Source organism: Tinamus guttatus, unplaced genomic scaffold (genome assembly GCF_059628265.1).
Source record: "Tinamus guttatus ecotype Peru unplaced genomic scaffold, ASM5962826v1 Tinamus_guttatus_pri_ptg000032l, whole genome shotgun sequence".
NCBI classification, from domain to species: Eukaryota; Metazoa; Chordata; class Aves; order Tinamiformes; family Tinamidae; genus Tinamus; species Tinamus guttatus.
Window position 1 is genome coordinate 1,921,940 of NW_028288566.1, and position 17,787 is coordinate 1,939,726.

Below are 17,787 nucleotides of genomic sequence, written 5' to 3' on the forward strand. Positions count from 1 at the left end.
TCAGAGCCGGGGCTTGATCTGCAGCCGCTTTCCTGGAAGAAGAGGAGAGAAGGGCGAGGGTGGCAGAGAGGCCGTTGTGACGAGGACGGCCCCAGAGAAGCCACCGCCACACGACATCTGGGCCCACAGGTGTCATTTTTCTTCGGGACATGGGAGCAGCCACTGGCATTGAGGGAACGCGCGCGCCGCTGGCCTCACCTCCAGAGCCTCCATCCTCCAGCGCTGCCGCTTCCAAGCCCCTCGAGGATGCAAAGGTCCTTTTCCGCTTGGCGCTTCCTAGGAGCAAGAGGGAAAGAAAGGGAAAAATAGGAATTCATCACAGTCGTCTCCATCCTCAACTTCTCTGGACTTCCCCAGTGCCCTACGGGATATGCTGGGACTCTGGTCCTGCTTCCAGCTGCAGCTCTGGAGAAGCCAGCATGGAGAAGTGGCAGCTTCCCCGGAGGGCTCCTGGCGCATCCCTGATCCATCCCAGATAAATCTTGGCATCGGCTTTGGGGACTCGGACGCGCTTCCTGCGCCGCCGAGCCGGAGAGTGCTGCTGCCATCTAGCAGGCGCGGGAATTGCTTCCCATCGACTTGGCCCTGCAGGCGGATGCCAAGGATTTTGGAGTCCCGAGGGACTGTCCCGGCAAGTGCCGTTTTTCTGAGAGAGATGCCCGAGCTGGAGCTGAAGAGCTCTCGGCTCCGCTGCCAACGGCGACATCCCGCTCTCTGTTCCCAGCTGCCGGCTGCTCCTCCGGCACCGTGCTGGGCTACACGGACTTCTATTACGGAAGACAGAGTTGGACTCGAATGCAGAAACTTGGGGGAAAAGCGAGCTCATGGAGCGCACGAGTGGCGCTGGCAGTGATGCATCGCCCACAAGCTAATTTATGTAAAATAAAGAGGGCTCATTTAGCACCTTTCCACCCTTAATATAACACCCATACATCAGAGGCGGCCCTGGCCGCCCTGGCTATTAGTCACCTTGGCTAACATGACTTCTGACGCCGGCAAGCGCGCGCCCAGCGTGCCCCTTCTCTGCGCCAGGGGCTGTTTTGCTGAATGCTGCACGCGGATTTTCCCTGGATATCTTGCAGTGCCCCTAGAGTTGCTCCGGCTCCAGCTTCCCTGGAGAAGCCAGAGCCTGCCGAGAGCCCAAATCCTGCGTTACAGAGAGTCTTGATCCTCTCGGAGCTGCTGGCGAAGCTCCGTGTGCGCTGCACAAACCGTCCGCGTGGCAAAGCAAATAAAATAATATTTGCAGAAGAGCAGCAGAAATATAGATTTTTTTTTTGCACACTTCTTAATGGACTGCAATTAGCTTCCCGACCGCTGCGCGGGACTTTCCGGAGCTGAGCACATTTGATGGTGGACACGCTCCACTGGAAAGGCTGGGATAGACGGCCGGACACACGGGATGCTCTGCGAGCTTCCTGAAACACAGCGTACCCAGCACACCGTCCCCTTGCAAAACCACTCACAACCCCACCAAAAAAAAATATATATATATATATACATATATATAAAGAACCTGCCCTGGCAAAGCCAAATATATTTTCCACTTTCTTGGTGCGTGGGAGATCGTGCAAATTGCCCGATCAATCTTGGGCCCCGTCGCGCGGCGCCGCGCGCACTCTACCAGCTGGGAGCACCACCATCCATCTCCTGGGAACCAGCTATATCATTTCTAGTTAGCGAAAAGCCGGGCGCCCGGCCCCTGTTTTTTTGTGTTGGTTGCCGTGTTTTTCATTCCGATGATTGAAGCGCTTTCGCGAGGAGGGGAGCAGGGCTGGCGCACGAGCACCCGGCGCGGTGCCGAGCCGCTTTTGCTGAGCTCGCCGTCCTTGCGCTCTTCCTCCCTGATGGAAAAAATCAACATTTATTTCGCCGGCGCCTAAGCAGGTGTCAGGGAAAAGGCATCCCCTCCGCACGGTAGCGAAGGCTGGGGGGAGAATCTAATAGAAATATATTACTGAGGCCCCAGGAGCGGACGCGGCGGTAAATCATGCGTCAGGTGGCACCGTTAGATTTTCCCATCAGACGAGGTTTGTCCTCAGATGCGGCCACTTCGAGCATCTTCACCTGCGCCCTAACGGATGACGGGAGGGAGAAGTTGAAGCGGGGGTTGGAGCCCACGATCCCAGCAGGAGGCAAAAAACTCAGCAGTCCTCAAGGGTCCAGCGCCTTGATCCCATGGGGCTGAAGACCCCCTGCAAACTCCTCCGGCTGCTCCTGAATTACAGCAGTGACACAAATAAACCTCAAAGTCAACATGTGGCTCTTCCACTGAATCCGTCTACTGCCAGCGACAGAGAAATCTGGGAGATGGGTTGGTAGGAGAAGCTTCGTGCAGCTGGAAGATCAGTCAGGGTAGTCTTTCCTTCTGGCTACAATGGCTAAAATCGGGATGTGTCTTGGGAGAGCCCCTGATGCTGCTTGGGGATGGGTGGCCCAGGAGAGCTGCCACATTCCTGGGTCTTTCCTCCTCAATCCTCTCTTTTAGGAGGAAGGGAACAACCAGCCATGAAAGAAGCATCTAAATCCAACTGGCTGTGCTGCTGTCACCTCAAAAGAAAAACTGTTTTGCTAGGAGGGTACCAGAGAACCGGAAGAGGTTGCTCCAACAAGTTGGGCGGACTCCCTCCTTGGAGATACCAAAATCTTTGCAGATAGACTAGGACAGCCCAGACCAGGTCCTGGACAACATGGTCCAGGTGACCTTCCTTGGGCAGGGGTGTTAGACCAGAGGTCCCTTCTGACCTCAATCATTCTCTTACACTTGGAAAAGTCAACGCTGTTCACAGGCTGGATGCCCTGAACAACCAAATCCTCCTTCTCCAAGGAGGACCTCCATGTAGGTTGGATGCTGCACGATACAGCTGCCTCCCTCCTGCTCTACACTGCCTGAGCCAATAGCTTATTCAAAACCAGGAGCAGAGATTTATTCCTCAGCAACTTGAAAAGATGAGGTGAACTATTGGATATAGTGAATTCCAGATCTACCATCCAAGGACGAGCTGAAGTTCATCCTGAAGGAGTCTGGCTGGGACATCTGAGAGGACCCTTCCATCTCCAACTGGCAAGGGACTAACTAATGCCAGGGGAAGATGATGGGGCTCTATGATGTGCAGAAACCCTGAGCAGATTCCCAAAGGCCTGATCTCCATTTGAGGTCAAGGCCCTTACAGATAGGCAGAAGATTATTATGGAAGAAGCGAGTTGGCAGATCTGAAACTTGCCTGCAAAATCGATATGGAAAGAGGATTGGAAACTTACGCACGGTTAGATATGTGCAGAAAGTAAATCAGAAAGAATATTTTCAAATGCTGCTCATGGGATAAGAAATAACGATTCTGATTCAGATTGAGAGCTCAATTAGGAAAAGTCAGAACGCTCGTCACGTTTTACTGGAAGTTTCAACTGAATTGGCCACTCCGCCACACAGAGATTTGGAATGAAGTGTTTTACCTTGGGACCTCCCGAGTGCCACGAAGCCAGCACAAGATCCAACATCTCCAACTCCAACGCTCCATAACACTCTGATCATCAGCACTGCCGTAAGCCTACCGTGCTGGTGTCACACCAAGCCACCTCACAGCTGCCATTTGGGCACTAAAACCATCACAATCCCATGTTTATGATCAAAGACATCTAAAACAAGTATGCCCATAAAAGAGGATCAATCAAAACCTTCTCTATGGTGGGGTTCACTACCACACTGCCCCCCAAGTCCGTCTGCATCTGCTGACACAGGAGGAAAAGCTGCAACCACTAACAATGAACAGATCCAGCATGTTGAGGGGAAGCCAATTAGCCCGATACACTAACGGATCAAGGAACGGGTGTCACCCGCTACCTGCAATTCAATAGATTTTGAATTAGAAAAGCAATTATATGAGAGGGTTGTTAATTCAGTTATGAAAGAGAGTTTGGACGCTCTGTAAGTAAATCCTATCTGCATGCTTGATGTAGCAGGTAGCAGCCTGGGACCTGCAAGGGCCAGAGGAGACAAGGCATGAAGGTTGTTCCCTGGAGAAGAAGGGGACAGCAGAGATGGGGAGGAGGGCAATGAGGGTACTGGAACATCCTCCTGCCAGTCCAGAATTACGTGGATCAACTTCTTCAATCGCAAGAAACAGCTGCTACCTGCCAGGTTATGTGAAAGAGGAGAGACCCAGGTGAGCCCTTTGCAGCTCTTGATGGCCTCATGGCCAAGCCTTTATCTCAGAGGCTTTGGAGCAAGTTGGACCCTTGTGCTTCTTTCTCATCATCCCTTGTAGACAGGTGGCACGACACCTGTCCCAGATTTGGTGACCCACAGCTTGGAGCACGTTAGTGAGTGAAAGGTCCTGCCATGCAGTTTAAGGACAGTCAACCACCAGAGAAGGCAGGATGTGCGGAGAAAACCTTCTGCCTCTGCAGGTGGCAGAGATGGAGGAGCAGCCCACATGGGCTAACTGGGGGAGGTTGCATCTGCCACTGCTTACGGCAACATCTCCCCAGGGCCAAGGAGCAGTAAGAGCTTCACTAGCTCCAGCAACGCTGGAAACAAAGTGGAAGCTCTTTGGGCACCGTGTGATCAAGAGGTACCTGCAGCAATGAAGAGGCCCAATCCCTGGCGACAGATTAGATCCGTGTCACGTCAAAGTCGATGACAAAAATCCCATCGTGGTTTATTCCTTCCTTTCTCCTTTTATGAGCGTTAGCAGCATCTGCTCGAGCAGATCCCCATGGCGGGGCCCACGGGGCAGCAGCCTGCTTCACTGCAGCACTTCCGCAGCGGCGGTGAGCAGATGGCACGAGGGATGCAACAGCGTCGGTGCGGGCAAGCGCGGAGCGCGGCACCCTGGCAGCCGGCCCAGTGGCAGCACCCGTGCCTGCTGCTGTCCCCCGTTGTCCCCATGGTGCCCATCTCCTCCTGGTGCTTCTTTTCACACGCACAATCATGGAATGGTCAAGGTGGGAAGGGACCTCTAGAGAGCATCTAGTCCAACCCCTCTGCTCAAGCAGGGACACCTGGAGCATGTGGCACAGGGTCACCAGGAGGTTTAAGCAGACACAGTCCTAGAGTTGCTGTTGAACAGCCCAAACGAGAGCTGCTATTGCCCCTGAACACAGAGATTAGTCATGTAGCAGCTACTGTCATGGCCAAAGGCCATCTCCTGAATCCCGCTTCTCGTCCCACTGCTCCCCATGCCACAGGCACACCAGCAGCCACACTCCGAAGCTCCTGCGGATTGGGAGAGTATGAGAAATGGGTAAACCGAGGCACACACAAGTCAAATGCTACCACCCCTCTAAAAACCCTACTTCTGCATAAGTCCTTCAGCTGCTGCTGTCACCTCCCATAGCCAAAATCACTGTGACCGAAGACCTGTATGTTGATGTGCTACACTACACTGTGAGAAGAGGCTGAGGAAACTTCTGAGAACCAGGAGTAGCCTTTCTCTCCAGAAAACAAAAGTGGAGACAATCCAAGGAAAGCAGCTCTTGGCCCATCACCCCCATTACTCATCCCAGTTAAGTTGGTGATCAAGCTGGGCACGTTGCAGTGGATCCACAGTGTCACAAGCCACCTCACTGCCCTTATTAGACACCCTCCCTGGACTGGCCTCACAATTCACCAAGTTTCTTGTCCCTCTGAGTGACTAGGGGACATGGAGCAGGTAGGAATATAGGAAAGAGCAAGTTATTGTCACTCTTTGGGTGACACACCAAGGATCTTCAAACCGGTTCCTCAGAAGTTGCAAGGCCTTCTCCAAGCTTCTCCAACATCTGGGTCAGACTTTCAGGAAGTCAGGTCCACTCCAGCAACAAGCTCTCCAACAGATCATGACAACATTGGCCATAACACCTACACCAGCAGTGGGAGAGATCACCCATGCTGCAGGAGTAAGCACCCAATGCTGCTTAGAAAGGAGGTGCTGGCAACGATGAGCTAGATGGAAGAAGTGCGGAGTAAGGACATATAGAGGAGGAGCAGGATGTATACAGGAGGAGCAGGAAGACTACATGGGCCAAAGGAGTGTCCCTCGGCCAGGTTGTAGGAGACCCAGAGCCCCTGCAGGCCAGCCCACCCAAAGAACAGGTGACAGAGGTGGACACTTCCAGAACAGACATGATGAAGGTGGACCAGTCACAGGAGCAGTCACTACCTCATGACCTCATCTTGGCCAATATCTTTTCCAAAAAGAGCTAGCAGCTTCCCACAACAAGGACCAAGACCTCTGCTTCCCATCAACCATGACCCAGATTCTTAAGTCCAAAGTGTTTCAGCTACCTCTAGTGTGTAGCTAGGAGAGAGGAGACAAACCTATTTTCTTGATCGAAGAAGAGAAGGGGACTAATGGAGGACTGCTGTCATCAACTGCTTGTCTTCCCCTACCTTAAGCTCACTGCTGCCTTCAGTCACTTAAAGAGCAGTTGAAAATGCCCTTACCCATGGATAAATAAGAGACTTCTGTTTTGTCATGAAGAAGTCCTAGAGATGAGTGGTAAGGCCTGCACCAGATGCCTCCTCAGAAATGCTTTTTGGGATTGAGCTAATTTGTTGAAACTGCACAAATATTTTTCCCTCTACGCAACCTGAACTTCAGTGCCCAGTCTTGGGCTGCCTAGCACAAGAGAGACATAAAACACATGCCCATGGTTTACCCCTCAGATAATGTTTCCTCCCAGGCCCTACTGTCAGGAGAAAAACTACCAACTCGGTCACAACAGCGTTGATGCTCCAACACGTTACTGTGTTCCCCCTGCTCAACAAGGTGACCATCCATGAGCCAAGCTGCAGCGATTGTCCACACAAGCACTCTCAGATTGCAACGCAGCGAAAACGTTAATGTAGCTCCTATTTTGCCATTAGCTAAGGACCGACATGCAGTCCTTTCCATAGTCCATTAGATGCCAGCCACCATGATTCCAGGACAACCCGATGAGGTCTGACCCTTAACCATCTACCTGTGCAGATGCAATCTGCATTTTCAAGGCTTCTTCTGCCAATGGCTTACACCAACCAAGAGGGTTAATTTTTACTTGCACCCCCGGTAACTGAGATGGCTTTGGAAAGAAGAGCCAGTGGAAGGAGAAGTGTTAAATGGGATACTAGAGGCAGTGGAGGCCCCGTGGGACCTTCTGCACTGCAGCCAGCTAGGAGTTTCCGCAAGGGGACCAGCTGCAGACACATGTGGGGCTTGGAGTATTGGCTTTGTGTTAAATAAATGACATCTGCTCTCCAATTCTGGCAGCTGAGGAAGAAAGAAGGAGAAAACACAGGGAAAGCATCAACCTAGAGCGATAGCAGAGGCTTCCCAAGGAGATGCTACTGCTCCAAACATGCTCTGATGCTGCAGCTGGAGATGTTGGGTGAGAGACCAAGAGAGGATGCATGTCCAGCATGTCTAGGATGGTGCTGCGGAGCAGCTGCATCTCCTGCATCATCCGTCGGGCTCTGCGCTGTCTAACGCGACATGGGAACGACTTAACCCTTGAGAGCGAGAGCACGGGTGCATCAGCCCCGGGTTCGGGCAGGCAAGGGGGATTTGTGCTCTCCAAGTTATTCCTCCAGAACTGGGCGCTGTAAACAAAAATAGAAGCACTGCACCTCGATGAATTCCTCCAAAGCAAAAGCGCTTGAGCGTGCTCAGCGGAGCCGTTAAAAAAGACTGTAGCGAGCATCTTCCATTAACGTTACGACCGTGAAATATGACAATAAAATGATAGCCGTATGGTCGCAAATTTGCAGCCCGCCGAGTTGCTAGGGGTTTATCGTCACTCAAACGTGCAGAGAGCTGTAAAATGTTTACAGAAAGGGTCGTTTGCAGCTATAAAATCCTCTTTTCTCTCCTAAACAAGGCTGAGTGGAGCCATTTACAAACCCCTGAATGTTCATCGGGGGAGAGGGGAACATCTGTTCTCTCCAGGAGTTTTCAGTGATCTTCTCGAACAAATTAACTAAAATGGGTGCTTTCTAATTAAATTAGCACTCGATTGGAATGGTTTGCATTGGTGCGCTTGCTTACAATTAGCGCAGGGAGGCCAGTTAGGCGCTGGCGCAGGCTATTTAACTGGAAGGTGAAATATGGAAAACCACATTACCTGGAAGTGCTCACTGGAGGGCAGGGGAGATGGGTGCTCCCTCTGGCTCTGCCCTCCCGCAGCACTCGTGAAATGAGGGCCAAGGGTTTCCAATCTCTCTTGGTGGCACAGAGCTGCTGGGAAGCCCCTTGTAATGGTCAGATGCTGGGGACTAGAGTGCAGGTTTATTGGGATTAGCCCACTTGGAGGCAGGATGTGTAAGATGGAGGCAACACTCAGCAGGGACCAACGTTTTGATGCTGGAGCAAAGACTCCAGTCCCAAAAGGCTGTGGGGAGAAGGGGCACCAAGCTTGCTGCAAGCAGGAGAGGAGGACGTGGACATGGACACTTGGCTGCATTCTGCACCACGATCCAACAATCTCTAAGTGTTCAGCTCTAGCTTTACATGCTATCCTCTTTCTGGCTTATCAGTGGAAAACATATATGCGCATATATATATATATATATATGTATATACACACATTCAATACAGACCCCTCGCATAGGTGGTCTAGTTCCTATTTGCAAACTGGTCTCTCAGGAGCCGGTTGGATCTCCTGGTCCTTCCAGCCATGAGGAGCCCCTTGGGCTGCAAGGTGCTCCAGGGAAAGCCTCTCCACTGACTCCCGCACCAATGGAGCCAATGGCTCTCCTAGGACAGGACCTTTTTCCTCTCCTTAGGTATGAGAGAACTACAGCTCATGTCCATCAGGGTGGTGGAAAACACACTGCAATGAAATCTTGAGAAAAATTATTTCTTTGCAATTGCTTCAATGCTTTCCTTCCCCTCTTTTTTTTTTTTTACAAACACTTCAATTGACCAATTTGCTTAAAAACTCTTCTTAAAATTAAAGAAGCACACGGGCAGAAGCCACTTGCTCAATCCTGCCAGATGCCACGCAAAAGTCCAGCTTATCCTAAAGCTGCACCTTGCAAAAAATTGCACCAATTTCCAAAGCATCTTGCCCTGTCTGTCAACAAAGCAACGAAGATGATCAGCTAGGACTAATATGGGCTTTTTCACTTCAGAAAACACGTGTAACAGGTGGTTTGGTGACTGGTGGTGAAGTGGAACAGCCTGGTAGGCTTGGGAAGGAAACTGGAGTGACCGTGTCCTACCTGGCTCCTCGATGGGCTCGTCGTCATCGCCAGCTTCGGCTCTGCGCACTCCGTCCCCGGGGGAGGAGGGCGACTGCAGCGAGATGAAGGAGGGCAGCTTGGGGAGCCCACTGCTCCGCACCGGGTCCATGTCCCGCCGAAGCGTCGCCTCAAGCTCCTCGCCAGAGGGTCCCGGCCTTGCCCTGTCCTCAGGGAACTGTGTGGCAGTGTTCCTGGAGGGGACGCACGCAAAAAATAATAACAAAAAATCACAAATTAACCCTTTTGGTGAAGCTGAGCACAGGTATTGAAAGAGGCCAGGGTGAATGGATGGAGTTGCATGAGGAACTCCATTCCAGGCTGTCCCATATCTCGGATTTCCAAGGAACTGGACAGGATTCATCCTCTTTGTCCCATGTTTCCCCACAAAAAGCCATTTCAAAGCTGCCAGATGCTTCTTAAAGTCTCAGCTCTCTGTGAGGATGAGGAAGGCTGATGTCTCGATCACCCTGGAGGGCTTCGTCCTCAGCACCCAAGAATTATATTTTTGGCCAAGAGATGCTCCAGCTAGTGCCTGGCTGAGGAAAATGCTTCCTATGGGAACTATCCTCCTTGCTGTGAACATGACAGCACTGGAACATGTTGTGCAGACTGCTGGTGGAGTCTCCATCCTTGGAGATGGTCAAAATCTATCTAGACATGAACCTGGACAACGTGCTGTGGGCGACTGCATGAGCAGGTGGGTTGGACTAAATGACCTCATAGATCAGTTCCAACCTCAACTATTCTGTGACTCTGTGAGAAGAAACTTCAATCCAAAACCAGCAGTTGGATCGGGGCCAAACAAAGGGAAATACTGCGTTTGGGATAGTTCCTGTTTCATCTATTCACTCTTGCCTCACAGCCTGGCCAGAAGAGAGATTCGAGGCAGAGATGTCCAACACCAGCAGCTCTATTTCCACATCTGTCCCCACCTCGCCTCCTCTACAAGAAATCTGGTGCACACCAGAATGCTGGTAGTGATGAAACTCTGCCAACGAGCTCCCCCTCGCTGCCACCACCCTGTGCCAAGGGGCTTCGGGTCACCCAAGGGCATAACCAACTCACAGGGTGCTGAGATGCGAGGCCAGAGCAATGCGGGAGAGGGCAAAGGCAGAGATAAAACCTCAGAGGTGCCCAGAGAAGCGCAATCCGTGTTTCCTACCTGCCTGTTTCTCCACCGAGCCGCCGCCACTTGGACGGCGGGTGGCCGCGGTCGGCATCACCGGCAGCGCCGGGCAGCCGTGGGCGCCGCTTCTGCTCTGGGTGCCGCAGCTTGCACTGGGCACCCTTGGGGCAGATGCCCTTCTTGGCAAAATCCGGGCAAACCAGCGTGTGCTTCTTCTTGCACTGCAAGGGAAGAAGAGAGCAAGGTGGGGAAAGGCGGCCACAAAGGGCATGAGGAGCTGATGGCACTTCCTTGTCCTGCCATCTTCCTCCCCATCGCACCAAGTATCTTTATATAAATATCTTAACAGCAACAATCTGCCCAAAGGTGGCAGTGCTGGGATGTCTGGAGGAGGTTAACCAGGTTGGAGAAGATGCTGTCAGGATGGTCATGGGACAACAATGTTGTCCAGGCTGCGTTTCCGACCTCTCCCTGCATCAAGTGTTCTCAGGCCTTGAGGAAAAACAGGGAAAAGCAGGGAGAGCAGGGATGGCCGGGCTCTGCACTCCGGCACCGAGGGTGGGAAAGCCCTCACGGCAGTTATTTATGGGAGGGATGGAGACAAGAGGAAGGGGGGGGACCAGCTCGCGGCCGTGGGGATCAGGTTCCTGAGAAGGTGCCCAGCGTGCGCGGCAGGGCCAGGGAATGAGTGCACGGACACGCGGGGAGCACCCTCCTTCCCGAGGCCATCCGATCCCTTCCACCTGTCGGCATGGCTAATTTTATCCCCGCCACTGCTTCTCTCTTGCTGCAGGTTGCACCATAAAAAGAGAAGCGGCATCTGGGTCTGGGGTAGAGGCCAGATGAAAAAGCCCCCATCTGGGAGAGGGAACCCACTGGCATCGCTGCACCTGCAGCGGGTGCTGCCAGCTACTTCGGGAGCGGGATCATCCTGTGAGATCAGCTCGTCCCAGATCCGTGTGCACCTTCCCTGCCAAGATTGAAGGTGCTGCCATCCCCAAGGGATGGTGTTGCCATTCCCACATGAGCAGCAATTCGGCAGTGAGCGGAGCAGGGGTGGCGCAGGGATGTGGGCATTGGCATCGTGCAACCTCCCTTGGCAGCAGGCAGGCAACAGCCGGCCGGGCGGCTGCACGGTGCCAGCTCGGGTCCTCCCGGCACGACCGTCTTCCATGAGCGTCCTTGGCACGAGGAGAGGCGGCGGGAAGGCCGAGTCGGGTTACTGGGACGCTCGGAGCTGCCGGCTGACCTTCCGTGGGGAGCCCGCGGTGGGCATGTGGCAAGTGGCCAGGAGATGCCACTGAGGACGGCAGGGAGAAGACACATTCCTGCCGCCGGGCAATGGGAGCAACACCAGAAGGGGCTGCTGTGACCAAGGGTGGCTCGAATTGCGACGTTTCCACTCATCCCCACTTTGGGGTTAGGTCTTCAGGAGTAGTCACAGGCAAAGAAAAGGCAACCAAGGTCGACTTTGCCATGCAGACTCCCACAGTGGTCTTCTCCACCCAACCCATCTCCACCAGCAGAACTTCTCAGGAAGCTCAAGGCTTTCCTGCGCCTGCTGCTCAGCTCCTCAGCTTGCAGATGGAAGCAGCCTTAAAAACTCCAGCTCCCCCGTGGTTAAAATCTGGAAGATGATGTGGCTTTGTTAGAGCACCCTACTATCTGCCCCTCTGACCCAACATCACCCATCTGCATTACCCCAGCAGCAGCCTGGACAGTGAAAAGTGAAGCAGCCTCTTGCTCGGGCTGCGACCATCACCTTAGTGGCCCCGAAAAAGGACGCTGGAGGCTAATGTCAACCCCTGCAGGTCCCATGTGACATTTTGAGAGCCCCTGCTAAGAGTTTATCTCCAAAACGGGTTTCTGCCCCAAAGCAGAGTCCATGAGAGCTTGTAGAGAAGCAACGGATTCCTGCAGATGGAGGTTGACAGCGATTGACTCTCCAAAAGAGACCAGGAACAACTTGTCCCATAGTAATTTCAGGAGCAAAAAATCTGTCACAATAAAGGAGACAGTGAGTAGGACCAAGCGGAGCGGGCCAAGCGAAGCAGTACAAGCTATGTCCTTTCTTCCCACCCATTTTGAGGGCCTCATTCTAATGCTGTCTAGGATGTGGGGGGAGGTTGAGAGCATCAGTGATGCAGCAGGTCTCAGAGCTCAGCTGAAGCATCTCAGCGCTGCTGCAACACAAACATCACTACAGATCCATGCCGCAAACATCAAGAGAGGCAGGACACGAAGAGCAACACATAAGCAAACACGATCCAACGCCGAGCTGCTGAGCTCTCCATCAGTGACTGCACTCGAGCTGTCGACACTCTAGAGCTGGAATGAGAACTGGACAGTGTTTTAAAAACACCTGAATTAAGAAGCACCCAGTATGGCTGGGACATCTCAGGACACCTTCATAGGATTGAAGGGCATCTCCTGCAAAGGGACCAAGCCTTGATCCTATCTGCAGGGTAGACCTTCCTACTTTGATCCAGCCCAAACATAAACGACCTAAAGAATGGGGCGTTCTCCTGCTTGTCCTGCTGATGGCTCCTGCTATGTTGTTTCTTCTAATCTTGCTCCTCCTTGGTTTGGATCTGCCGTTTTGCTGACTCTCACATGGTATTTTTGCTAACGGAGCATCTGCAGGGCAGAGCGTCCTACAGCATCTCCCGTCCGCAGAACGCCCTGTACTGCTCAGCGCGGGGCATCAGGTTGCTGCCATCGATCGCCCCTGGCTTTTCCTGCTCGTCTGCTCTGCACCTTCGCCTTCGTTTTCAGAAGACAGGTCCTATTACCAGCCAGCTCCTTTATTCTGCCAAGGTCCAAAAGTGAAACGCAATGATGAAGATCACCCATAAACATGGAGGAAAGTAACTCATGTGAAAGCTCTGAAATTCTCTTCTTGCAGTGGCCAATGATGATGTTATGGTTCTCGATAACACTGGGCAACAATGTTGGATCCTCTGAAAATATTGGCAGGAAGTGGCGGTTACTGGGGCAAAACAACACGGTATCTGTTAGAAGGAAGTGGACACCTGAGCTCTCTGTTTCAAAGCCAATGTCTTTTTTTGGAAAGAGCAAAGGAAAAGCTCAAAATCTGCAAAAAATGGAAAACTAGCTGCTCGGTGACACGGGGACTCAGTAACATCATGGCAGGGTGATAACAGCACTTGATAAACTGCCCAGGTAGAACTACTGCAGCCCGGAGCAAAACAGGCTGCAGTAGGAATTGTAAATTCCTCTATAATTGGAATTTTCCATGGATCAAAATAATGCCAAGAGAGCATTAGACATTTCACTTCCACGTTGGAGGCAAACACAGCACCTCCAGACCTCACCAAAAGCACCACAGTTGAATATTCCCAATTTTTTTTTTGTCTAATTACATCTTCTTGTCTGAAAATTGCCTCTTGACTGCTTCTATTGCGCTCTCCCAGTTCTCTGCAGACTTGCAAGAGCTCTGCTTGCAGTCATGCTGACCAGAGGTTGGCCCTTTTCAGGCTTGGTTTCCATCCGTGCCCTGTATCAAGCTGGAGGACAGTCACACAGCTCTACAAGACTCCCTGACACTAGATGTCAAAACACAAAATAAGAAGAATGAACCAAGACGAGAGGACCAAGAAGAGCTGGCCACCATCAGCAAGGCCCAAAACACTTTGGCGATTCGAGACTCTGTAAGAGCACAGATAAGGACTTAAGGAGAAAGGTGAGTCACCAGCTGAAGAACCAGCACCAAGGACTGGCATGGGGAATGTCTACAGCATTTAACCACCTTCTGCACTACTTCGACGCATCTGCTCAGGAAGACCATTTCCAATCTCACAACCTCCCCCATCTCACCTCAGAAATGTGATGGAGCCAGTTTCCCATGAGGAACCCGCTGATGGTATTCCTCACCAACCCCAAATCCACCTGGGATGGAGCCAGGCAAGCAAGCTGGACACCACAGTGTCCCACGTACAGGTTCGTGTTCATCAGAGAAGATGGGGGGATCTGTTAAATATATTATTCCAGGTCGCTTGGGGAAGCTGCTGACGCAGGATGCCAGAGATTGGGAAGACAGCATGTGCCTGTGTTCTCTGGAGTGCACAAAGAACTCATCAGCCAACAGAGAACAAATGGGAAAGGAGGTAAATTCCAGAATGGGAAGCAAAGATGTAATCTGGTCTTATTTGTGGCTGTCTCTACAGAAGTTAGAACTGCAATCACGGACACTCTGCCTCCTCAGTATATTCCCAGTTATTAGCTGTGATTCAAAGACTGCTTTTACTCTGGACTTCTTAATTTTCATGTTTTGTGATGCACCTTCCCCTCCAAAGATATTAAAGCGCCTGAGAGATAATCACAGACCTGTATTTATCTAAGCACTATTATCAACTAGCCCAGGCTATTAAGTAGTTCGAGTTTGCCCTGATAAGCAACATCTCTAATGTAAGCATTTGAACGTTGCTGAAAATACTACGGTTAAATTAAAGTAGCAATAAGAACCCTCATTATGCCATTACAGTGTTCGGTAAATAAGATGCAACTGGAAACCCACAAAGATTTCTGTGGAGATACGGGGAGAGGATGGGGCAGAGGGGAAACCTGATTAGTTTTAAACCTCCTGTGCAGTTTACAAAGCATTTTAAGTGGAAAGCTCCCATCATCAACACAGAGATTTATCACTTGCTATAAGGAATGCAGCTTTTGCTGCTGTTTTAATTCCAGCTGAGAATCAGGCCAGAGTGTGGGACCAAAGGAGCCCAGTGCCAAGCCAGGAAAACTCCTATGCTTCCTTCCCAGTGCATCTCTGCTCCCAGCACTAGACCTTTCTCCGATCTCTCTGCAGACTCTATAGGAGAGACAGTACAGCTTAAACTGCAGGATGTCGTAGTCACAACTCCCCAGCCCTTCCAGGTGCATGCAGAGCTCTGATTTTTAAATTCATTTCACCAGCAAAGTCTAATTGGTTCCTTGCTCCTGCTGGCACTGTGTACCAAATGCATTAGTGGATCCGGGTCTGTTTGCTGCGTCCCAAATCACGGGTTTAACCTACGTTTGCAGAGATGAGCTCCAAGGCAGCCAAACCCATTTGCGATCCAAGAAGCTGACACTTGTGTGATTGTTAACAAGCCTACCCGCTTCTTTACTTTAAATAAAGAATTTATTTACTGATCTGTTTGTTGACTGAAGATTTCTGCTACACATTATAGAAAAAAAAACAAACAAATTAGGCAGGTGGCTGCAGCACCAGAGAAACATCTGTTAATCCAAGCCAAAATTAAACAAAACCAAGTTGCCTTTGTAGCTGATTTTCATACAGATGCAGTCGACTATAAAAGAGCTATCAAAGGCATCCAGAGCTATCCATCAGCTAATCCCGAACAACAGGGGAATGCCAGCCTCAAACCTTCCATGGCAGCTCAACCAAGGGGCTGCTCATCATCATAGATGCTTGGTAAGAGCCGCATGGTTCCAGGTGGTCATCAGCCAACCTTCTGTTCATGGCAACTTCAGTCACAAAGTGCCCGAACTCAGGGCACTGTGTGACTCAGGGCAGAGCCATAGGGGAACATCACAGACCCTTCTAAAGACTGAGTAAGATGAGAAATAATTGGGTGGAAGGGGGCCAACCCAAGGCATGAATGACCTGAGGTCTTCATGATGATGATTACTGCTCTGCTAATGAGGTGTTATCTCACGCCAGTGTCTCAAAGACAATTTGAGGGCATCTGCACAAGCCAAGTACCGGTTGGCAGGCCAAGGTCCCTCCGTTGTTACCGCACTGGCCCAATGAATCCCATGAGCTTGTACAGGCAGAGCCACAGTTACATATCCCTGGATATGTTTGCAACTCCAACATGATTCATGGCAAAAAGAAGGTGATGGAGACATGGAATGGGCAAGAATTGGAGGTAAAATCAGAAAAGTGCCACCAGCAACATATGAGATGAAAGATGAACCAAGCACTGTGCAGAGCTGAGCAGCCACGTGGCACTGCAAGGCACCAGCATGGCTGCGTGCCTGGATCATGCCCAATTTCTTCAGTGAAGGTTTGTCATCATCAGCACTGGGCCATGCAGAGAACAGTGCCAGGAAAAGGGTGCCACAGGCTGCAGAGATGGCCTATGCTGAAGGATCAGCAGGAATTCGAGGCCAAACCAACCTCTCCCCACCCTCTCTTATGTTGGAGGTGCTCGCATTGGATCATCTCTTCAGAAGAAGCAATTTGCTGGAGTACAAACCCCGCTGCCTCTCCTTGAAGGTTCAAGCTCCACCACAGCAGTGATATCGATCTTGGAGAGGAGGAGGATAGTGGAGCACAACAAGACACCAATATGATGGAGGAGTGAGAAATGATTTTTAAAGGATTTATATTCAGTCATTCCTTGTGGCCACCAAGATGGTTAATGTGGATTAACCATCCCAAAGATTCAGACTTAAAGATTTGGACAGTGTTAAGTTTAAAATATTAGACACTTGACACCAAAATAATTTTACTGTGGGAACCTGTTAAACCTCTACCAGTAGATGAGAAACTCCAAGACGACCTCAGACATCCCCAGACCACAGAAATAGAGAAGAGAACAAGATGTGAGCTAAGAGAAAGTCCCTACATATGAGTTTTCTCTGGGAAATTCAGCAGCTGGTACTGCAAGAAGCAAACACACTGCACCTGGGGGCAAAAATCAATGTTTATTTTCCCCCAAGGAAGTGGCATTTCCCTGAGAAGCCCTGGTTAATCCAAACCAGCCAAGTTAACATGAATTACTGACACTTTACCTGAATAAATGACAAACCGGGGCCAGAGCTCCAGGTATTTTGAGTCATTTGAGCAATTCCTCACGTGTTTCCAGTGCAACAGCAAAAGCTCTAATTAACTCCTGTTTTCAACCTCAAAGTTGCCTTTTGCAAAGAGGCCGACTCAAAACTCCATCAGCCAGGACCATCCTGCAAATCTGGAATTCAGACTCGCTTAGGAACGTGACCTGAAGGCACCCGAAGCTGCTGCTGGCTCCATTTGCACCTTGACTTTCCGCATGCCGATCCCGCTTCCCAGTGATTTATTCCAGCCCATTTCCCCAGGCGCTTGCACGGTAGCCTCGTTGTTTAATCGCAGCGTCTCGCGCTGCTTAACGCTTCCCCAGGGGGAAAAATTTACCCACAGGCTTCCAAGCAGCTGATGGCACCAATATGAAGATAGGTATTTACGGCACCGCGCTTGCTAACAGACGCCGTGGGGAAAAGGCTTAGTTAACACCGACTGATTTTCCAGATGCTGAAGGAGGCCAGGCGGACTTCCCCACCTCTGCTCCGACAGGCTGTGAGGGTTGAACGCTGCCTATGGGCAACGACACCACAACCAGCCCCGGCTACGCTTATTCCACCCGTCATTCGGGTTTGGCAATGAGAAAACGCGTTGCAAGGTGCCCGTTCTCTGCACCGTCTCCAGACCTTCAAGGAAGCCCTACGTCTCCAGACC

At 51.2% G+C, this 17,787-nt stretch overlaps 1 protein-coding gene across 1 annotated transcript in view; it reads right to left on the minus strand.

Moving 5' to 3' along the window:
* The window catches only part of ZC3H3 (zinc finger CCCH-type containing 3), a 69,980-nt gene continuing 52,193 nt past the window's right edge, over positions 1–17,787 (minus strand). The window contains exons 8-11 of the mRNA XM_088531359.1: positions 10,362–10,546; positions 9,179–9,390; positions 199–276; positions 1–32 (exon numbers count right to left, since the gene is read on the minus strand). Coding sequence (XP_088387485.1) covers positions 1–32; positions 199–276; positions 9,179–9,390; positions 10,362–10,546 — 507 coding nt within the window. The remainder of the gene's footprint in view (positions 33–198; positions 277–9,178; positions 9,391–10,361; positions 10,547–17,787) is intronic.